The 24,529-nt window shown below is 37.9% G+C and overlaps 1 protein-coding gene across 2 annotated transcripts in view; it reads left to right on the plus strand.

The window, feature by feature from the left end:
- Positions 1-16,335: 16,335 nt before the first annotated feature.
- The window catches only part of LOC131682297 (hemicentin-1-like), a 1,033,786-nt gene continuing 1,025,592 nt past the window's right edge, over positions 16,336-24,529 (plus strand). For both annotated transcript variants that reach the window (XM_058963678.1, XM_058963679.1), the window contains exon 1: positions 16,336-18,524. In XM_058963678.1, the coding sequence (XP_058819661.1) occupies positions 18,488-18,524 (37 nt within the window). In that variant the 5' untranslated portion in view covers positions 16,336-18,487. The remainder of the gene's footprint in view (positions 18,525-24,529) is intronic.

The raw sequence follows: 24,529 nt of genomic DNA on the forward strand, positions 1-24,529 counted from the left end.
TGACCAACTGACATAAAAATAAATTCGCATTAAACAATTACCAAGACTTGAACCGACAATCAATATCTCACCAAAGAAACCCCTTTACTAACTGCGCTATAGCGATACATGACAGTGTCTTCGCAAAGTGACATACATAAGTTTCGCTTGGGCGTGAACGATTCAAGCGTATTGAGCTGCGGCCCGTGCATGGCATGGGTATGGGACATTGCAAGTTGACGTCATATGAGTAAAAATGCTCGAAGATATGACACGCTCACTTGCACTGAATCGGAATAAAAAAATTTCGAAGTCCATGTAAACAAGCTCGCTGAGCTGTCATTTTTTCGAGCATTTTTACTCATACGACGTCATCTTGCAATGTCCCATACCCATGCATGCACGAGCAGAAGCTCTGCGCTTAGATCGTTCACGCTCAAGCGAAACTTATGTATGCCACTTTGCCATTACTCTGTTATGTATCGCGTTAGCTCAGTTAGTAAAGGGGTGTCTTCGGTGAGACAATGATTGTCGGTTTCAAGTCTCTCTTGGGTAAATTATTTTAACGCGAATTTCTTATTATGTCAGTATGGTCACCAACACATACGTAAGAGTAATTTGCCTGCGGCTTTAAGCCATATCGAACTGTTATGAGAAATAAGTTCTTGGTCAGATAGCTCCTTCCCCTCTGCAATCAAGCCAGCCAGCCAGCCGGTGCTGTGCTACTACGCGGTATGTTAGTTGTTTCTGAAATTTCATGTTTGACTATACTTATACAGCTCATGAAAAAAAAAACAAAACTCGGAAGCCCGAAACTCTGCATCTCTAAGCTCAAACTTTTACACAGAACTACTGCAACACTCTTTGGAGCGAAGAAAAAAGTCGTTTAAGAACAAACATGACATGCCCTTCCCCCCGCATTGGAAAAAAAACAGGTGGTTCGCTGAAGTGTTCCAATCACGTTTTTGCTTTGAAATTTAAAACCAATACCATTTATAGTCTAGAGAATTCGTTGTGGTGGTTCTGACATTGTGCCCACCAAGTCCGCTCCCGTCTTTTTCGCGTTTGCACGCACGATTAAATTAACTACGTTTGATATTTGGTATACTCCAATAATTATTAACAAGTTCGTCCTATACGTTGGAATTTTTATTGAGAGATTCACTGAAACGTACACGCCGCACCAACTGCTTCTTAAATGCCGCTGTAAGGTTGCCAGTAAGCTTTTGGTGTAACTAGCAATTGTATTTGCTATTTGCGCTTGAAATTTAGTATGTAGCGGTAATAATAAGCCTCCCATTTTGTTTTAAACGCAAGGAAAATTTTTAAAACAGAATTTGATTGATTAGTTTATCTCATTTAACCAATTTTATCAATTCTGTAATCTAAAAGGACTTTTCAATTCGGAATGAACGTTGTGAATTTGGCACCACTTGCACCTGGTATAATCAACCTGCACAAAACGTTGCATAACGCAGTGCTGTTTTCTGGAACAATATGGGTTATCCTTTAGCCCTTCTCCTTTTGTGGCACAGACCTGTTAGTTCATTTAGCCCTTCGTTATGCAAAATCGCTATATTATGACAGATGGGCTAAGCGCGGCGTATCATGGAGCGCGGCCGTTCCTTTCAATCGGGAAAGGCCGCGTGGAATTTTGGGGAAATTCGATAATAATTAGGATGAAAATAATGTTTTATGCTTATAAAAGTTATTCATCTTTGTATGCAAAACCCTTCGTTCATAATTTAGGAAATATTTCTAAACAAATCAGTCGTGCGAATGCTCTGTGCACGATTACATTTTCACTGGATACATTTCAAGATAAATGCCGTAGCTTCGTCAGTTTTAACTATTTTCACATACATGTTTAACAAACATATGACTACTAGGGTGGCACAAATTTTCATATTTAAATTTGTGTAGACAGTTTCCTATGTGTTCTAAAAAATGTACAATACTAACTCCCGCAGATACTAGTACAGTGTACAACTTTTCCAAGAAAAGTAATTGGCTACGACTTCTGGTTCAAAAGTTATTCTGTATACCCACAGTGTCTATATCGTTCAAGAAAATTGAATTTATCTGAATACCCTGGCTGATATTGCAAACAAGTTAACCAACCCCTCATGAAAGTAAGTGTGATGTATAGATAAGTATATGTGATACAAATATGTGCATATTGTAGCTTCATCGCGTAGTAAAAGGAAGAGAGTGCAAAAGTTTAGTGTTATAAGCAAGAGTATTTCATCCTATATGATTTTTTCATGGTATGGATGTTTTCAAATAATCCTTCCGAACATCATTGCAACCTTCATAAGATATTTTGGCTGAAAGTTGAATGAATAGCGCGCAAGTCTCGGGCAGAATGACAAATAATATTTCGTGCCGTGCCGTTGGACCTTTGTCCAACTGAAAAACATCTGAACGCCAAAATCTCATGTCAAATTTGCTTTGACAACCTATTTATTAATCTTTTACACTACTAACGTCTTCTTTGGAGAGTTTTTGACATTTGTCAGTTGGTCCAACTAGCGAATCAAATTCGTTAGTTGGACATAGGCTGTGGGCCAACCAGTGAATCACGACTGTATATTCCTCATTCATGACTATAATACAACCCGTGCAAAAACGGCTTTCGTTGATAATGGTTTGCCTCAAGGCGAGATGGATGTCGCAATAAAATCACCTCCCCGACTAAAAATGAACCCACCCTCCGCAACCGGGCCATTTGTAAACTTTTCCGGACCGAAGACAAGAAATGTTTGGATCTATTGCAGATTTTTCGAGTTCTGATGAAGCAATATTCGGCGGTGACAGAAACATCAATAATTAGCCCTGATAAGCTTCTGGTGGAGGAAAATAATTTGAAGCACACAAATTATATTGCTGGCTACGGGCCTTTTGCAAAGGAGTATACTGTATATGTACCATCTAATCGGGTTGAATGTGACGCGGTCGTCCTCGTGTTAGCTGTTTTACCCCTTTATAAGACAGTGGCAACTATATTGTCACCTTTTCTTTTCCTGCATGGACAATACAATTAACTCGATTTTGAATAAAATACTCTACACCCTATAAGTTGGTGATCAAAATTTGTAAAAACAAGTCTTTTTTATCCGAAAACGCGGTTCTTGAGTTGCAAAAAATACAAAGATGAAAATAAAATGAATCTAAATAGGTGGCAATATAGTTGTCTCAAACCCATTCCAATGAAGGCTTTGAATTACTTTTGAAATGTTTCTCTTCTTTTTGAGCTTGCAACATCAGCTATGGATGAAAAACAACAAACAAACAATACGAAGTCAGAGAAATCGGGATAAGATCATCCAAAAAAATACCACCGCCTGTGGTCTGTCCTAGTGCCTGAGAGCTAAATGGTTTACGAAAACGGGAATCGGTAAGCAAAAATTCCTATTCCTGTGAGAGTACCCCGCTCAGCACCAGCTAAATAGGATAATTCGAAACGACTAGCGCCAAGAAAGGTAGTTGTAAAGACATGTCGGTCATCAGCACCTCTGGATCGTTTCGCGTCTCGGCGAGTGACGATATTTACAGTAGACATCAGCAAGTTAGATATAGCGCGAAAGTTGGACAGCAAGCAAAAAACAACAGCAATGGGAAATCTACGAACAATTAACACAATATAAAAAGAGTAAACACACAATCCCTACTGAGGTAATACCTAACGGTGACTGCGTAAGTTGAAGGCTGGAAGGAACAAGAGGTTTAGGTTTAGTCGGTAAGCTTACTACAAATCACTGCAGTAATCCGCACTGCCACGAGCCACAGGCAGCACTGTCTGTTTAAGATTCCTTCTCGATAACAGACATTGTCCCAATTTGTTGAGCTGAGTCGATTGATACAAAAGAATAGGGCCTCCAGACCTGAGAAAAGATCTTTAAAGTTTGAGGGTTGCTATACCCTTCTTTTGTAAGAAACGAATAAAACCAACCCCCTTAAAAATGTCCTGAGCACTGGCCTGAACAGAGATGGAGGTAAAAACAGTGAATCTAGCAATAACAAAAATGGTTACATAAAAACGGGCATAACGGTAGCTAGCTTAAGCTTTCGTTTGGATTTCTTCCTATACTATCCTTAAGAAATAGAGTTTAATAAAACGTGTTTACCGGGCGGTGGCAACTATATCGCCACCTTTTTCAAAACTGTTTTTATTACGAAATAAATGTAGATTCTAAACTAAGTGAAAGAACCGTGTTTCCATTAATATAACATTCATTATTAGCCCCAAACTCTCGGCCTTATCAAGGGTTAAAGACCCCATGCTTGAGTCAGGGAAGATACAGGATGTTTGCATTCAACATCAGTGGCAGCTGACAGGAATACGTCATACGTCAACTTAGACTCTTATCGGGTGACCTTCGTCGGTTTTGCTCTACCTACCTCCTCTTTGACAATGATCGTCTACTTGTTCGCCTTTTTGTGCCACGGGTAATGAAATGCAATAATTGTAACCAATCAGGACACACAGCCTCCCATTGTAGCAACAAGGTTCGTTGTGGGAAATGCGATGAGAATCATGTGGATGACTCCGGGGGGATGGGTGTCGAAAAGTATCTTTACAGTGGGGGAAATCAACATAATCTCCCGACATGATGATACAGTGCGGAGAGAAACTGACGAGTTCCCTTCAGGGACGCTCTAAGGGATCTTTCGCAGAAATGCTGCTTTAAATAGCTAAGCCACAAGTCTCTACAAAAATCTATACTGGCTTGTCTACTGACGATGGTGACTCTGATGAACACCAGGAGGGCACATCTAGAAGCAATAGAAAAAGGAGGAACTTTTCCTCTCCTAAGATTCGTTGTAATGTTCAGAAGGTGTCTCTTCAATGTCCTCCAAAATAACAGTACTTACTGGTGCAAAACCGAAGCAAACAGCTCCTGGTCTACGAAACCTGAGCTCAGAAAAGAAGTTCCCAGCACTGTGGACCGTATTTTTACAGAACACCCTCTTAAAAGCATCCTGGTAAGCTTTCTCACTGCAATAAAAACATTCTTAATGCAGTTGACTGCAAAATAGCCCCTTTTTTCAGCGATTGTATCCTTCGATAGCTAATTCGAACGAGGTCACGGATATGATCACTGTTTAACAGTAGCATTAAAAAAACATTATCCCGAAACTCGATCCTTTTAAAATTTATTATGCGAAACATACTACGTACTTCAGAAATAGATTTTAATTTTATTTGCTTGGATCGAGAACACTCTTACGGAAGAGTACTGGGGATCAAAACGTGTTATTTTTTCAATAGAATTAACCTTCCCTCGACACCAGGCATTGAAGATCTTGCGACATTGCAGAACTCTTTCCTGCACTGAACTTAGTTTTAGTTGATTTTAACTCCCACGGCATAGCATGGGATTGCTTTCATGATAATGATAATCGAAATCTACCTCACTCCAAAAACTTTGTGATAACTCCATTGACAATTTTGAACACCGGTGAAATGACACGGATCCCTGCTCCCCCAGCGCGCCCAAGCTCCTTAGACTTGTCCCTCTGCTCGACTCGGTTAGATTGCATGTGGAAGATAATTCCTGATCGACACGGCAGCGAACCTCTGTCAATTTTAATCACTATTGCTAACGGCTTAAGGCCAATGAGTACAATCAATATTTCGTCTGACCTCAAACGAAATAGTGATTGGAAGAGCTAAGCATCCTGCATCCGGTAAACTCGAGTCCATGCAAGACCTTCCTCCGGAGGAAGAGTACGGCTTCTTAGGTGGCTTTATTCTCGACACCGCTATTCAAGCTCAGAAAACGTGCACCAAACGCGAACTCTCGAGGAAGGTCTCCCAACCCGTGGTGGGACAAAAAGTGTTGAAACGTGTACGCGAAAAAGGCCACCGGCGTACAAGATCAACCGGAATGGCGGTTTACCTGAGCCAATGAAAATTTTTATGAAAGTCAACAAACGCTTACTGTCGCTGGTTCGTTGACGGATTAATGAGAGAAACCGAACCTGAAACAGTACTAACGAGAGAGTTGGACATTCGATTTCGCCAAGAAGGTTTGTACGGATTCCGCCCCGGCACAGAAGATCTACCGCGCCGCTTCCCCCGCGGACGATAATGTAACAATAAAGCCCCAGGACCAGACATAATGAAATTATACTTGTTAAAGAATCTGCCAAGAGACGTTTGTTGAATTAATTTAGTATGTTTCTTAAGAGTAACCTTGTCCCTCATGGCTGGAGGCAAGTGAAGGTCCACGCCATCAAAAAAAACAAGAAGAACAGCCTCCGATCACAACATGTATGGACGGATTGAAATGCTCTCTTCTATTCGGAAGTTAATCGAGAAAATGGTCTTGTTCTGTCTCGACAATTGGGCCGAAGCAAATAACTTACTGTCAGATACACAATTTGGCTTTCGTAAAGGCAAAGAGACGAACGATTGCCTTTTGCTCTTAACAGGAATTCAAATGGCATATGCTAGCAAAGAGCAGTTGGCATCAGTTTTCTTACTGACTCAGGGGGCTTGTTGTCTGAAAAACATATGTATTTTTCGCAAAGTTATTTGTCGACATCACGAATTAGCTACGTGGACCTTCCCCAGGGCTCATGTCTAAGCCCCCTTCTCTACAATTTTTAAGTGAATGACATTGACAAATGTCTTGTCAATTCCGTCACGCTAGGGCAGCTTGCAGATTCCGTTGTGGTATCTATCTAGGATAGGATCCGCCAGCTGGCTTCTTCTTATAATTTACTAATCCCTGTTGAAAACGACATACCCCCACTCGACCAATGTTTCCAAAATATTGGTTTTGTTTCGGTCGTATATTTGTTCTGATTAAAATATTCTATATTATGTACCAATTTCATGCTTCTGGAAAAATCAAATATTTAGTCTTTATATCCGCATTTAAACGATCATAACATTTTTTCCATCGGAATACAGCAAAACAAAATAATATATATTCGTTGTTGGACATTACGAAAAATATCTTCATGCCTCTTCATTTTTGTAAGTTGCTTTCTGAGTCAAGCAACCTCTGTCACAAGAATAATCTTCTCTGTTCGGATTTATTTTAAATATTTTAAAACTACTTTTCTGCAAGGTTTAATTTTTGTTTTGGAGCAATGTATAGGTTTGTTCCAGTACTACATGTGATCGTTTCGGAGAAAACAGCAGTGGAAAGTACACGCTCCTATTTACACCGATGATCGATTCAATTGAAAACTGTAAAATTCAACTGTATCGATAGTACCAAAGGAAGAACAAGAAGCGACTTCCGGGATAACTTTCTCCCTGTTTGCTCAGTACTTCCAATTTACTCGGTACTGGAACAAAGACAATTTTTACATGAAGTTCCAAATATTTTCATACTTTCGCTACACAGCCTGTTGATTTCGAAAAGAGGCATTTCCGCATTATTCTGCACAAAGAACAGAATACACGATAACCGCGCTACCGGATCTCTCGGGAACTTTGATTTTTTTAAACTGCTTAATTTGCATTAAGCACTTTAAAAAAATCACGAACTTAGCTCACTTTTTCGCCACAACTTTGTATATAACCACTTCATAGAGGTATATTTCAGTCCCTAGGGTGGCTCAGCTTGTTGAACAAAGCCTATGTTAAGAGTTAGCATATTATGTACTAGACTACCGCCCTAATACCTCAACAGTAACAGTTCCAGGGGGTTCGTTTAGGGCGTATGTTTAAAAACAGGGCATTGCCATCACCAAACAAAATTCACATCAGATTTACAAACCATTTTGTAAGTTTCTATCACAGGGTGTCTACTATAAAGTAGCCTTGCTTTATTGGTATTATTGAAATATCTCATGAAGTATTCAGACTCCCATATGAATCTTTTACACCATCTTTCCAACATGATTCTAAATATTTAGAAAGTAAAAAATGGATCGAGATATAAAAATATTCAATTTCTTTATACTAAATTCCGAACTCTTAAGAGTTAAGTTAAGTTCAATAAAAAATCCAACTTTAATTTTAATTTCTTTCCATATATTGTAAAGTTTACGAGTTATCATTATGGTTATTATGGTATATGTACAATTTATTGAATAATAAGCTTAACAAATAACAATTGACACACTTTTTTGTTAAAGGGTGTGAGAAATTTTTTTCGAAGAAATCGGATATTAATTTTTATGTGGAATGCACCCTTCATAGCAAAAAGCACCAATTTAGTACTTTTCGTTATGTTTGCATTCATGCCGCTCATTTTCCGGTCCACTTTACGTATAGTGGCGTTATAGTTTTCGTACCCCATCAATGTCGTTGCGCCCCATCCAGGTTGTTGCGCCCTATCCAAGTCGTTGCGCCCCAGCTTTAAATTGGCGACTAACCAGCAAATATTCTACAACAACAGCGCTGCTAAAAACGACTTAATCCATTTCAGTGAGATGAGACATGCCTTACATATATAACTGTTAGATCATTCTTTAGTTTGTAGAACTCAGACAAGGTAGGAATTCAACTTAAAATGAGATAAACAAAGATTCAAATCCCGCACGAAAAGAACCTCGAAAAAAAAAACTGAATAAATTATGCAAAATTAATGAAATGAAAAACTTCATAAACCAAAAATATGAAATTCATAAAATGAAATAAATAAACCATTCTTTATATAAATCAAATCAGTTAAGTTCATTAAACAAAAAAATACACAGCATTAAAAAGTTATAAAATATATAGAACAAATTATAAAATATATATAACAAATTAAAATTAAAAGTAATTTTCAAGTACGAAATAAGAGAGCTTTCAATTTAAACTTCGTTCACCACCAATCAGGCTTAATACTTTATTAATAATTGATTAACATTTTTAGAATAACATTTTATTTTAATAAAATGATTTTTTTCAATTCGTTTATTTGATAAGGCACGTATGCGTTAGCTTAAAGGTGCCATTTTTTCATTGTTTTACATTTTGAATTTCTTGAAACTAGGGGGTTACACATTTCAATATTATTATTTATATAATGAAACTAAAAAAAACTTTACAGCTAACTTATACATATACAAGAGGTGATAATATAATATTTGTAAGATTAGGGGACGAGTCATTTTGTGTGTTCTTTGTATAGTAGTTCACTTTATAATTTTTAGAAGGGAGATTGTTGGAGAAATTAATTATTAACTAAGCGAAACATTTTCAAGCTTATTAACTAGAAATAACTAGAGAGAGTGGTTCAAGATTAAGAGGAATTAATTAGGGCTATTTTAAAGTAGTGGTACTGTTGGGCATTTCTTAACGAGATTAAATATTGATCAACTAAAACTAGAAGATAGGGGGGGGGGGGCACAAAAGTTTTGGAAAGATATTCAAGAGGAGAAGGGGGTGAAATCATACATCTGTGTATCAGAGACATGGAAGAGAGGGTGGATAAGACTGACAGGGGGAGGGGGGAGATATAAACTTTCAGTTTCCGGCATCAGGAATCATCGGCCAGGATTACAGTTTCGAACGGATGCATCATGTATTGGGACGCCTCCAGACGATTTCGTAGTACGGCTCAGATATGGATCGGAAACACACCGCGTTGCGCGTGTGATGTTGTACTGTAGGTCTCGTGTTGTTGGTTCATGCGACAGCTGTTTTGTCTCGTCTTGGAGTCGTATCAGACCATCGTTGGGGTACGGTAGGCGGAAGAGGGCACTTCTGGGAATGATAAGAGAATAGATAGGGGCATTTAAATTTGGATATTGATGGTTTTGAGGAACGTGTATATAAGGGACATGTAGAGAATATCGCGGTTTGCTAGTACATCTCGAACCGGGACATTGGGTGATCTTCCTCGGGCCCGAAGGGAATCGAATAGTTGAGATCTGGCAGAACAGTACTCGGCGCATGCCCAGACAACATGTTCGATTTCGTGATAACCGTTGCCACAAGCGCAGATACCGCTATCCACGAGCCCAATACGCCGGAGATGTGCGTCCAGCGTGTAGTGATTGGACATGAGCCGAGACATCACGCGAATGAAATCCCGACCCACATCCATCCCCCTGAACCAAGGTTTTGTCGATACCTTAGGGATTATCGAAGGTAGCCACCTTCCCAGTTCACCATTGCTCCATGAAGTTTGCCAACTTTCGAGGGTTCTCTGATGAGTAATACTGAAAAATTCGCTGAAGCTAATTGGTCTTTCATATATATCACCTTGTAAAGCGCCCGCCTTAGCTAAAGAGTCCGCTTCTTCATTACCTGGAATGGAGCAAAGCAAGGGAACCCAAACTATGGTAATCTTATACGATTTTACAGACAAAGACAATATGGAATGTGCTTTCTAGGTTTCATTGAACGGAGAGCCTCGATTGAGCTGAGGCTATCCGAGACAATAAAGTAATGATCGGTGGGAAAAGTATCAATGATCCCAAGGGTATACTGAATAGCAGCAAGTTCTGCGACGTAAACTGAAGCAGGATCATTGAGTTTGAATGAGGCGGTGAGGTTTTGATTGAATATACCGAAGCCAGTGGAACCACCGAGGCTTGACCCGTCGGTGTGAAACAGCTTGCTGCAGTCGACTTCTCGAAATTTACTATGAAAGATGCTTGGGATAACTTGCGGACGTATGTGATCCGGGATTCCACGAATATCGTCTTTCATGGATGTGTCGAAGAATACAGTTAAATCAGAAGCATGAAAGAGATTGACACGGTTGGGATAATTAAAGAAGAAGGATTGATATTTTGTGCCATGTAATCGTAGTACAAGGACATAAATCGGGTTTGAAAATTGAGCTCGACAAGCCTTTCGAAATTTGCAATTACTAACGGGTTCAAGATATCGCATCGGATGAGCAATCTATATGAGAGGTCCCAAAATCGATTTTTCAACGGAAGAACGCCCGCCAGCACTTCTAGACTCATCGTATGTGTCGAGTGCATGCAACCCAAAGCAATACGCTAACAACAATATTGGATTCGCTCTAGTTTGATGAAATGTGTGTTCGCAGCAGAGCGGAAACAGAAACTCCCGTACTCCATCACCGACAATATCGTTTTTTGGTACAGCCTGATCAGGTCTCCTGAGTGGGCACCCCACCATGTTCCGGTTCTTGTACGGAGAAAGTTGATCCTTTGTTGGCACTTCTGTTTCAGATACCTAATGTGACATCCCCAGGCTCCTTTAGAGTCGAACCAGACCCCGAGATATTTGAAAGTTGAAACCTGAGCAATAGTTTGACCCATTAATTGAAGCTGTAGTTGCGCTGGTTCACGCTTCCTTGGAAATACGACTAGCTCAGTTTTCTCCGTGGAGAACTCGATACCCAGCTGGAGGGCCCAAGCAGACAAATTGTCCAAGGTATCTTGCAATGGTCCTTGCAGATCGACGGCTTTGGGACCTGTAATAGAGACCACACCGTCATCTGCAAGCTGCCTTAGCGTGCAGGAATTGACAAGACATTCGTCAATGTCATTCACGTAAATGTTATAGAGAAGGGGGCTTAGACATGAGCCCTGGGGAAGACCCATGTAGCTAATTCTTGATGTCGATAAATCACCATGCGAAAAATGCATATGTTTTTCAGACAACAAGTTTAGCAATAAGTTGTTTAGAGTCGGTGAAAGACCATGGTGCTGCAGCTTCTCAGAAAGGATTTTGATAGACACTGAATCAAAAGCCCTCTTTATATCTAGGAAAACTGATGCCATCTGCTCTTTTCTAGCATATGCCATTTGAATTTCTGTTGAGAGCAACGCAAGACAATCGTTCGTCCTTTGTCTCTGCGGGAACCAAATTGTGTATCTGACAATAAGCCATTTGCTTCAACCCAATTGTCGAGGCGAAACAAGATCATTTTCTCGAACAACTTTCGGATACAGGACAGCATCGCAATCGGTCGATACGAGTTGTGGTCGGAGGCTGGTTTTCCTGGTTTTTGAATGGCGATGATCTTCACTTCCAGTCATGAGGGACAATATTACCCTCAAGAAACTTATTAAATAAATTCAACAAGCGTCTCTTGGCAGAGTCTGGCAGATTCTTTAACAAGTTAAATTTGATTCTGTCTGGCCCTGGGGCTTTATTGTTACATGACAAGCGTGCAATTGAGAACTCCAACACCGAAAACGGTGTTTCGTTCGCGTTATCGTGAGGCGACGCGGCGCGGTAGATCTTCTGTGCCGGAGCGGAATCCGGATAAACCTTCTTGGCAAAATCGAATATCCAACGGTTTGAATATTCAACGCTCTCGCTAGTACTGTTTCCGTTTCGTAAGCGCCGTGCCGTACTCCAAAGAGTGCTCATCGATGTTTCTCTCGTTAGTCCGTCGACGAGCCGGCGCCAGTAGCTACGTTTTTTGGCTTTTACCAAACTCTTCATGCGCATTTCCGCCATCGCGTACTGTCGGTAGCTTGCTAGCAGCATGTCGTCCCGGAAGGTCTTATACGCAGCGGCCTTCTCCGCGTACACGTCTGAGCACTCTTTGTCTCGCGTACACGTCTGAGCACTCTTTGTTTGTTGGATTGGGAGGACGTCCGCGTGAGTTCGCGTCTGGTACGCGTTTAGTCTGAGCTTGATTCGCGGTATCGAGAATCAAGCCAGCCAGGAATCCGTACTCTTCCTCCGGAGGAAGCTCTTGGTTCGATTCTACTTTTCGAATATCGCGGACGCGTAGCTCTTCCAATCAATATTTCGTGTGAGGTCGTACGAAACAGTGATTGTATTCGGCGGCCCTGAACCGTTAGCAATCGCATTATTAAGTAAATCCACAATTTTTTGAATCAATTTTCATATCCCTAAAATTCAAAATCGGTTTAGTGATGCCCCTAAAGCATCAGTAAAGCAATATTCTTTATGCAACGGTTTCATTTTTGGTGATTCAAAATTGATAAGTGAGGAATAGAAATATAAAGGTTTTATTATCTCTGATCGATTATACAGTGAAACTTTCTGAGAACGAGTTACAGGGAAGGAATAAGTATGTATGAAAAAAAATATACACTGAAAAAAATGTGTCATTTTTCACGAAACAAAAATATTTGTAGAAAATTAAAATTGCAAAAACCCATTTGTTCTTATTTTTATATTCTGCCAACAAAAATCTAAAGAGAAAAGAAACATTTTGAATGTGATTGTATGAAGGAGAACTTATCGGTAAAAAAGTTTTTCTAACAATTACTTTATACATGGGTTATTCCACGTCAGATTTACAACCAAAATTTTGATTCCTTCCAAAATGTTTTCTTGCATTCTTTAGCTAAAAATAATTGAAACGTATGTTTTGTTTTGGCTGATATTTTTTCAGGTTAATAGTTTTTGAACTTTTGAAGTTTAAAAAATTGAACATTTTTCAATCACTGATAACTCGGGAACGATTCGATATATGGAAAAAAATGTTAAATAAAAAAAGTTGCATTTTCAAATGAGCTTACCGAAAAAATTTTACAAAAAAATATTTTTTGTTACATAACTTAAAAAATTTGCAATTATTTGAAACAAATTGATTTATTTTTAAGTTTGGATCATTTTTTTTACTTATTATTTTTTTTAATATTAAGAATCATGTTAAAAAGATTGTGTAAAAATTTGGGACTGGATATCAAAAAACTTTGCGAGATTTTTCAATTATAAACATAAAACAAGGGCAATTTTACACTAAACGCCCAGTAATAGGCCTGTTATAATTGAAATATTCCATTCTGAAATTTTTACATAGTCTTCTTAATATACTTATGTTATCAAAAAAAATGTTTTCAGGGCGACTTAGAAAAATTATTTGGTTCTTATACTTATACCAAAAAAGTCACATATTTGCAGACTACGAGTCATTCCACATCAGATTTACAACTTCAATTTTTATTCTCTCCAGTTTCTTTTTTCTTTCTTTAGCTAAAAATTATTGACACTAATTTTTAGCTTTGGCTGAATTTTATATGTTTTTTAAGTTATGAGTTTTGGAACCTTATAAAATATATTAAATTTCATAAATTTAATAAATTGAATATTTTTAATCCCCGATAACTTAGAAACTATTAGATTAGTGAAAAAACCATTAAATAATAAAAGTTGCGTGTTCGCATGATCTCACAGGATTTTTTTAAAATATTTGTTTTTGTTATGTAATTTATGAATTCTGCAAATGTAACAAGCAAACAAATTTTTTAGCGCCGCGCCGAAACAAAATTTTCTTTAGCTTTTTTCAAATAATTTATAATTATATCGAGAAGATAATGCGAAAATTTCAGAATGGTATTTTACAAAATATTTCAATTATATCAGACCAATCTGGGCGTTTAGTGTAAAATTGCCCTTGTTTTAAGTTTATAATTGAAATATCTCGCAAAGTATTTTGATATCCACTCTCAAATTTTTACACAATCTTTTTAACATGATTCTTAATATTAAAAAAGAATAAGTAAAAAAAAATTTGGTCCAGCTTAAAAAAATCAATTTGTTTCAAATAATTGCAAATTTCATAAGTTATATAACAAAAAATAATTTTTTGTAAAATTTTTCGGTAAGCTCATTTTTAAACGCAACTTTTTTATTTAACATTTTTTCCATATATCGAATCGTTTCCGAGTTATCAGTGATTGAAAAATGTTCAATTTTTTAAAATATCATATTCGGCAAAAAAAAAATACGTGTCAATTATTTTTAGCTAATGAATGTAAGAAAACATTTTGGAAGGAATCAAAATTTTGGTTGTAAATCTGACGTGGAATGACCCACATGTTTTTAAATTCCATACTGAATGACATACAAAACTGTAATTTTAGTACGGAATATAATTCGAAGTGTCGTTTTAAATCAAAATGATTTTAACAAAATCTTCCAAAATGCGATAGTTATCGAGATATTTGAAATTTTTTCCAACAAAAAATTGTTAATTCGTATGATTATGCCCCCTTATGTTATTACCCCATCATAAAATGTCAAAAATGAATGTTTATCGTTTTAAAGCCGTAAAGGAACCTTTTTCAGTATATTTGCATCATGAAGAAGCTTTCAACAACCCTCCGGAAGTCGCGCTAATAGCCCACTGAACGAGCAGCCACTGGTGCGCTAAGACGATTTCGCTAGATTTTCAGAGCAGCGTACACTCAGTGCATTAGCGCGACTTCCGGGAAGATAAAAAAGTTTTCCTAACAACAACTTTTGACATATCTTTATAATTGATACGATGTGCAGTAAAAATACAATTTTCTTTTTGAATAAAACGCCATTAAATAAAATAAATTAAATAAACACCATTTTTAATTAAAATTAAAATTTTAAATTTAGTAGTTCTCGAGTGTTCTTTTAAATGTTGTTTTAACAACATAATTATTTTATTTTATTACGACCATTTCAGAAGTTATTCGTGTTTCTCCATCAACAACAATGGGTTTTTTCAAAATGCCTATAACATTTCCTGTAACTTTTTCTTTGACATAAAGGCGATATTGTAAACCATTTGAAAGCTACACCAAAAAAAAAAACAATCAAAATAATATTCAACCATACGGTCTAATGATTAAACTAAATAGTTCGGGAGAAATCCTTGGTTAGTAAATAGGAGCAATTAGGACTATTTTCAATGCCTTAAATTCATTTTCTTAGCACTAATGAATAAGATGCATGAAATGTATGCCCATAGACTTTTCACAACAAAAAAATCACTCGCTAGTAGCATCGTTTGAGAGCATCCCTAGCCGGGGTGGGTGGATGCCTTCCTTGGTAGCAAATGGTGTGGACATTCATCCAACATAAACAGTTCGGTCGACATACGGTTTGGCGTGGTAACCGCTGAAAGAAACGGAGAGTGAGAGTAGATAGATACCTGCGAACTCGTGATATCACGACCGCGGAGAGCCGCGCATCATTGCGACTCGGCTCGAAAAGCATATGCTATGGCCGAGAGCATAAACATGATCGGCTCTCGCAGGGGCCGACAAAAACAACGGTTTACGGATGGCTTGTGTTGTATTTGAATTTTTGTTTGTTTTGCAGCATGTTCAGCATGCTGTGAAAAGTCTGCGAGAGTTGGGTGGTGCATTCAAGTGCCTCCGCGAGACAGGAGAGCGCGAGAGTGAGTGACTGTTCGGGTGGGAGAGTGTATACGACTACGCATGACCGAACCGTGCTGGGATTGGCTGGTCGTGTTTTGGGCCTGTTGAGAATGCGGTAGCGCTTCTCGCGAGATCAACTGTTCCAGCAGCTCACGGAGGGGAAGTTTATGCTTGTTTGATGCGTTAGCAAGCGTTAGCGTGGTAGAACAATGCATTCTAAGGATTGCGAGCCAGTGGTGGCTGGATACGATGCGGGAGAGTGAGTTCCAGCCAAGAAAAGTTAGGTTTATATCGAAATCTTCGGCGAGACCCGACCGATCCGACCGTGTGCTCCGGACATTTAGTTTGATTTCTTGTCTACGCGAAGCGTGACGTAGGGTTGTCGATCGCGTGTACGTTAGCTAGTCTGTGCTATCAGTGAGGTGCGCGAATTTTCCAGCACACTTTCGCAGCTTGCTTCGTGGCTCGCGCGGGAGACGCGACAGGATCGGGCTGGAAGGACCTCCGTAGTACAGTTTGACGACGGTGGGTGCAGTCTGCGCCTGAAAGTAGACACCGTGTAGTTTGGGTTGAAAAGTGGTGCCTGTTGGAGCTCAATCCTGCGGCAGGAAAATTGATGAGGCGAAATTTTCCGGAAAAGCGTACAGAGGGAAAAAATGTGAAATGGGAATAGGTTTGCTCATTTTTTACCGTGGTGCAGCAAGGCTCGAATACAATTGTGGAAAGTTATAAAAATAACTGCACGTCCGATTGAGAGGGGGTGCCTTTGATCTGATCAGAGAGGCACTGTTTTCGGAACCGGAAAATGTGTATGCCGAAGAGTCCTAAATATCCGGCTGGAATCGAGTGAGAACAGTACCGATTTTTTCGGTCTAGTGACAAGTGCAATTCATTCCTGTTATGTTATCGGTGCCACTTCGTGTGTAGTGCTTATCCCTGGTGGTTGCTGTGGGCGGTAGAAGCCACCAATAGTCGATCCAGCCACGTGGTTCAGCTATCACGTTCCGTTTGCCCGGTGGGTTGATGATTGTACCGGGGGTAAAGTGAAATGGAATAATTGAAGCTACAGCAGAGTGAAAAATAAACCGTAGCACGTTTGTTTGCGTATGAGGGGTACACTGCAATTAAAGCGTTATCGTAAAATAAGGGCAAGTTCCACAAATATTGAGAGTGTGAAAAACCAGTGTAATTTATTAACATCACATACAGAATCTTCCTCTTTGCACTGGCTCTCGACTGTGATTGTGCTTGTGGCGAAAGTGCACATTGTAACCCCCGCTGGCAGCGAAGAGGAACCCGCTAGTGATAATTATGTTGATTGCGTAAAAAAGAGCTCGCCCCCAAAGCGGGCGTCGAAAGTGTGGGAAGACGTGCAGAGTTCGTGGGAAATAATATTTATCGAAGGCTTACACCTGGTGAATTAATAATTGCGTTTTAATTAACAATATTGTGAATTATTTTTCCAGATTTAACAATTTCTCACCGACCCCGATCGTGGATGTGAATGAAAATTTATGCATTGGTGGATTTTGCTGTCGATTCGAGCCATCGGCCCGTTTTATTTTTCCAACCCAGTCCAGAGAGACAGGTAGCCAACTGCTGTGCCATCCTACTGTGAAAAAACAAAAACAACCGAAAGCGGGATTAAGTAATGAATATTTAGGCTCGTTCAGTGAAATGCGGTTCATGCATTCATTGATCCCGAAGGTAAACAAATAGAAAAGCTGTTCCGAAAGCAGTTTGGTGACGGGGGAAAATTTGAAGAAATTTCCACAATTGCAAAAGTGTGCTGTCCGGTCAAAAGCCGCACGACCAGTGAAAAATTTATGGTAATTCATAACCAGGGGGCAGAGCATGCAGTGAAAATCTGATGTTGAATTATTGATTACGTCACGAGTATAATAGCATTTTCTGCTCCGAGCCGGAAATCAGTGGCCGGAAACTCAGCCGAACGCGGGATCACATTGTCAGATCCGGTCAACCGGGCTGATTGTTTGTGCGTTTTGCGTGTATATGCGAGAGTTTGCCTGCACCAATCCATTTTTTTGCGGGTGTGCTACCCTATTGCGCAAATTGGTGCATCGGCGATTAAAATAATAAGTGCATTGTTGCAAGTTGGCGAGAAAAATCGAATCAAGTGAAATTTGTGCCAGTGAATGTAAATATGATACGCGATTATTGAGTCAAATTAAAATTAATTAATTGTGTGAATGTAGCTGTAAGTAAGTGTGTGTTGCAAATTGCGAAAAAAATACGCTGAATTGCAGCGAGGAAGAAGCTAACGTAGCAGGAAATCGAAATGCAGCGCTTTTAATTGATATAGTGTATCGGTGTGCAATCGGACGGTTTTGGATCGGGTTACGAATCCGATTTTAATTGATTCCGGCGAATCACGTAAAACAGAAAATAAAAAGGCGACCAGTCAACGTAAGCAACGAAAAAAAACAGAACCATCCTTCGTTCCCTGTAAACCCTTCGCTGCCCGTACGTTTCACGACCATATGCAACGATGGATTTCCGGACTGGAATTGTAACGATCATTTACGGTAAGTGAGAAGAGATTATTTTGTTCAATGGTATGGCAGAAGATGGGGCTGTATCATATGTTTTCGATCCGGTTTTAAATTGGTGGTGGCGGAGTTGTTTGTGTGCTGATTGTAATTGGAAGTGATTTATACTTTGTCATGAGAACCGAATTGATTTATCAAATTTGCAATCAGTTCCCGAAAAGCTATTCGAAAAAGTTCTGGATCTGAATCAAGTCCGATCATAACATTTATATAAAACGCTTATTCGACCGGAGAAACAAGAATTTTATATGTTGAAACCCTTTCAAACAGCCACAAGTTTAGATAATACTCAAAAGTACACTTTTAACTTATTATAAAATGTAATTAAGCTAAACCTTTACTAGAAGACACATGGTTCCGATAATTACTGAAAAACTTAAGTAGCTCTCTTATTCGAACTGTTAGTTGCTTGGAATGGTCTCAATATATGGCCTGCGTTAAGCCAAACCGAGCTAAGCGCCATAATTTTTTTCGTATATTTTTCGTACCAAAATTCATTTTTCGATAACTTACCATTTACGTAGAAAGTCAAAGAACACTTGCTTGCTTTCGTTTGCTATTTGAGCTCCCAAAACATAATAGATATTAGAGTTCCTGGTGTTACATTGGATGTTAGATAAAGTACCTCAAAATGGCGCTTGGTCCTCTTTGGCTTAACACAGGCCATATTCAATTCTTCATTTTCAGTTCTTGAGCGGGTTGGATATTTCGATCATGCTTCGATTGCGTCCAATATTTTCTAGATCGATTTTTGGTATAACACAATGGATTTGTGGTAGATTCTAATCCTGACCATCTCCAATATCAAATGGACAGTCAAGATGACACATTTCCACTTACAAACCTCTTGGTTGAAAAGACATCTGCAAGAGAGGAGTGTTGTTGTTATTTACTTCAATTTTAACTATTCTTCAGAAAAGAAATGTTTGGGCTCATCTGCTAAATTATGGAGTGAGGCAGCCAATTAGGATTGCAATCATTATATGTACAACGTACAAAGTTTAAACACTTAAAATACAATATAGGAGTTCTACATCTGAATCTATCTTCTGAATTTTAATGCATTTTGAGAATGAGGCCATTCATAAACGGGTGTACTCCATTAGGCATAAATACGTTAGGCATACGGACGTTTGGCATACGTACGCTAGGCATAATGAACGTTAGGCATAAAGACGTTTGGCATAATGGACGTTAGGCATAATATACATTAGGCATAATGGACGTTTGACATAATGGACGATTGGCATAAATTATCATGTTGAAGTATCCTTTACGAGAATAATTTTTTGGTGGTGACAGCCTCGGGTGGTAAGAGCGCAAATGTTTGATTTTTTTGATATTGTAGAATTACTCTGGAAGCTGATAGAACTCGATCAACATTTTACTCTATTATAAATACATCAAAAAAGCTTAACCCAAATAAAAGAAGCAAAACGAATGCACATCGAATGAACGAATAAATAAATTGCATATCTCTAAAATAGGCTTAATACTCTTGTTTATAAGCGATCTATTTTGTATTAATGATTAATAAATGAAATTTTGATATATCTTCATTATTTTCCATTATTGTTGAAAACTGATAAAACGTATCAATTTGGACCGTCTTCGACTATCTCTCCTTGCATATAGAATATTTAAAAGTTTTCTAAGAGAATTGTGTTGAACACTGGAAGGTAAATATTGAACAGCTTCCAGTGCTGCGAAATAACCATCTTTCAAAGCGGGTTTTTCGTGTTTCTTGAACTCTATGAACACTAGAATAAAGTTGGGCATGTAAGGGTTAACTTAGATTAGTTTTTTATGCATGCAAGATGAAATTGTCCAAGAAGAAAATACCTTGGAGAACAGCTCATGAAAGAAAGAATGATGCATTTTATAATTCTTTCCACGAATATACGAATATTGCTGGTTCTATATTGATTGTCTCCCATATTCTTAAGCACAATGATTGTATTCTCAAGGTCATCACAAATAAAACTACGAAAATTCATTGATATGAGAGAAAGTTTAATCCTGTACTGTGACGAGTTACCGAAACGAAAAAGGTATCGTCACAAACGTTGAATCCGCAGCCTAATGTTGATCCTGTACATGACACTGACAAAAACAAGCGAAATCTCTATAATAACGAAAGCCTTGCGATTATTTTTATATTTTTGTGAATTATCGTCCATTATGCCTAACGTACTTATGCCTAACGTATGTATGCTAAACGTCATGCATCCTTCATAAACCACGTAGATTCATGGCTGAAACGTAGGCTCTAGCAAAAGTCTACGTTTGTTAGCGAGGGGGGTGGTTATTGCAAAATATACGTAAACTTTGATTTACTAATTATAAATAGTATTTAAATACAGTTCTATTCAACATACTAGTTGATAGGGTTAGTCGCGGTGCGGATGTGGGCGGTAAATGGATTGTCCGCACCGCAACCGCAAAAAAATAATAAAACCGCACCGCTTACCGCAACCGTACTTTATTTACCGCACCACACCGCGCGGTAATGCGGTAAAATTTTTATATTTTTAAAAATGGTGTTGAAATATTGTACATTTGTGTAACCATATATAATAAAATGTTATTCTTATTCACACGAAATTTAACTTTAAGAGACTCCTCAGAATGTAATGTTCATGAAAAAATCAACTTTTGCATTTTCTATTAATAAAATTCCATACATTTTAAGGCAAACATTATACATTCAAAAACGTTCTACTGCAGTAATAGGAAAACTTTTATTTTAGCAACCCTTCAGTTAATTGAAAAATGTGGAATAAAAATGTAATAGGAAATGAAGCTGCATATTTTTTTCTTTAAATTTTCACATTTTCAATGTTTTTGACATATGAAAATGAAATGGATGATTTTCGCATTTACGTAGTAAACCACCTTTCATTCTTAACGGAATTTCACCAAAAAAAATTTAAAGTCGAAATACCAGTACTTCTATATAGTAGCGCATATATTCCAATACAGTGAAATAAAAACATATTGTATTTCATTAATAAGAACGACGCCATATTTGATGAAAAAAATTGCCTATACATTACATCTAATCAGGAGTCCGGTCTCAACCGGCACAGAATTATTGAACATTAGAAAAACTGCAAAAAATGTATGATTTGTAGCATACAGCAGAAATGATTTTTAAAAATAGGGAGTTTTACGGACAAAATATCCCAAAACTCTAACTTCCGCATTCTTCAAGAAACAGATGTATTTTCATTTAAAAACTAAGATTGCTCCCTTTAAAAATGAATGAAGTGTAGTTTTCTAAATGCTAGTTCGAAAGTTCTAGCATTTAACATATTTTCCTCTAATATTTTGCCAAAGAGCCAATGGCAAAAACGTCAATTGAAGTGAACGGGAGTCAAACTATGTGGTATTTGGCAACAAAAGCTTCAAAAAAGCTACAAAATAGTCTTGACTGAAAAATATTAGGACCTAATTTGGTAGAAAATTATAGTAAATTTGAATGGAAGTACGCGAAAAAAAAGTTATGTAGCATTATGCTATATTTCACCCTAAGGAGGAAAATTTGGTAAACACCAAAATTTCTCACTAGGGTGAAAATTTGTTGGTAAAACCAGTCTTTGCCCTTGAGGGCACAAATCCACAAAATAGTCTTGACTGAAAAATATTAGGACCTAATTTGGTAGAAAATGTACATGATTTTCATGTACCCTAAGACTGTCGCAGATACAACTGAGATTAGATTCCGAATGTACTTGAAGTAGTGGGAGTAGGCAGACTAATTTGTTGGGATTAAACCAGGGAGCTCTATCATATACAGGGTGTTTGGTTCTTGTGAAGGGTGATATTTGGGGAAAAAATCGATTTACACAAAGCATTAAATCTCAACTGTTACAGATTTATTGTACCATTTTTTGGAAACAAATTGTTTGTCTAAAACTGCCTCTAACTCAAAACAAAAAAAAATACGTCAATCTATTAATTCCATTGAAAAAATGTTTCCTTTCTAATTAAATTGTGGTTATGTTGTTCCAGTATAGTCTATAAAGTAACCGGTTTACTAAGTGTTCTATATACTGCAATAGATCACTGGTCGCAGCCTTTCGTCTCCAACAAAAAAGTGTTCTATACAAGGTTAGTTTCGTGTGGTAGAGTACGTTATTCGACCGAGTGGTAAAGTGGTGGTAAACAAATCAGCATTTTTTTTGTTCACTAGAAGAAAGTTATCCGAAAGCTTAAAAACCACAAGTCCGCGGGGAAGGGCGGAATTCCGGGTAAACTTCTATATATCGGGAGTGACCAGCTGTGCGCAGCAATCCACTGCGTGATCCGGATGATCTGCGTGGAAGAATAAATGCCTTCGGATTGGTTGAAAGGCCTCATATGCCCTATCTTCAAGAAGAACTACAAACTCGAACGTACTAACTTCCGAGGCATAACGAGTATGTTGCCTTTGGCAGAATGCTTTGTCGGTGACTATCAAAGTGGGTTTCGAAAAGGACAATCAATGACGGACCAAATGTTTACCAAACGACAAACTCTGGCTGCATCCTGGGACTTGCGGACTCACCATATGTTTGTGCATTTCAAGACGGCTAGTGTTGTCTAATTTTTTGCAAATTATACATTAATCGTAATTTTCGAGAGCTTGATTAATCTATTAGGTAAGAAATCTTAGTTCGCAACCAAGGAAAGGTCTGGGTACAATTTGAAATTTCGAGAGCGCTTATCATTTCTTGTTCTGCGGCTTCCATAATCAGCGTTAGCACACCCTTCATGAATTATGTTGGCGATTAAATGATATCAGCTAATCAATTTACTCGACTATACCGAAAGCTTATAATCGATTATTGATTTTTCGATTTTTTTAGAGATTAATCGATTATTTGCGTTAATCGAGTAATAACACATTACTAGGCGGCATAAGATTCAATAAAATGAAACGAACTGTGGCAAATAATGCTTGAACATGGTTTGCCGACAAAACTGATTAAGCTGATTCGTATAAATGCATTGGATTAAATCAAGCGATACGAAGATCTGATGTACAAAGGAACGGAACCATCATCACGAGATCTCACATTCTTCACATCATTGGCGTTGATCGTGGAGCAGTGGAAGGGGCATTATTGCTTTTTAAAAGGGAAGCTGCGAAAATCGGGCTGACTACAAACTCTGACAAAACGAACTACACAGTAAAATTAGCTACGTGATCATATTTAAACCGATGTTATATTTTTTGTGTAGAAGTGAGTAGTTTTTGTGTGAAGAAATGACCTTTTCAATGATATGCCATGTTATGTTCTTTTGTTCAAAATATTATGCGATATTTATCATCACAATCGTTTGAAAAATGGCAGTTGTATTTCTTTTTTTGAATTGAAAAAACGATACGCACATATAACCTTTTCAAGCTAATAGAATTAACGTATAGATTTTTTTCAGTGTACTGTTTTCAACTGGCGCTTATTGGGCGCTAAAATTTTTTTTTATTAAATCTGTGCGAATCAATGAATATGAAAAACCTGTTTTGATTAAGATAGGTTCTTTTTTTGCAGTGCACAGTGATTAGAAACCCCAAAAACCTATTTTAATCCACCTAGCGGTGCAATTGTGCCTTTCTCAATCATGAATCACGAGAATGTGTGCGATGTTTATATTCATTAAAAGCTTTTAAATGCATATATTACATTTTATTATTATACATCACATGACAACTATATACAGGAAAATAAATCATTATTCGAGTTGTAAAATTTTGAAAAAGAAAAAACAGCCACAGTAATATTGAACTGAAAAAAGGTGCGAAATCGGCAAAGTCCCAAAAAGTCGATTTCTATAAAAAAAAATTCGAGATAACATAAAATCTCGACGTTTCATGCATTTTAAAGATGTTTGACATCAAAAATACGAATTCGATTTCTGAAATTTCATGGGGTCTCCCCGTTGAAAAAAATTTTGAGTTCCGGCTTGTATGGGAATTTCATATGTGACCGGACGGT

This window comes from Topomyia yanbarensis, chromosome 2, assembly GCF_030247195.1.
Source record: "Topomyia yanbarensis strain Yona2022 chromosome 2, ASM3024719v1, whole genome shotgun sequence".
NCBI classification, from domain to species: Eukaryota; Metazoa; Arthropoda; class Insecta; order Diptera; family Culicidae; genus Topomyia; species Topomyia yanbarensis.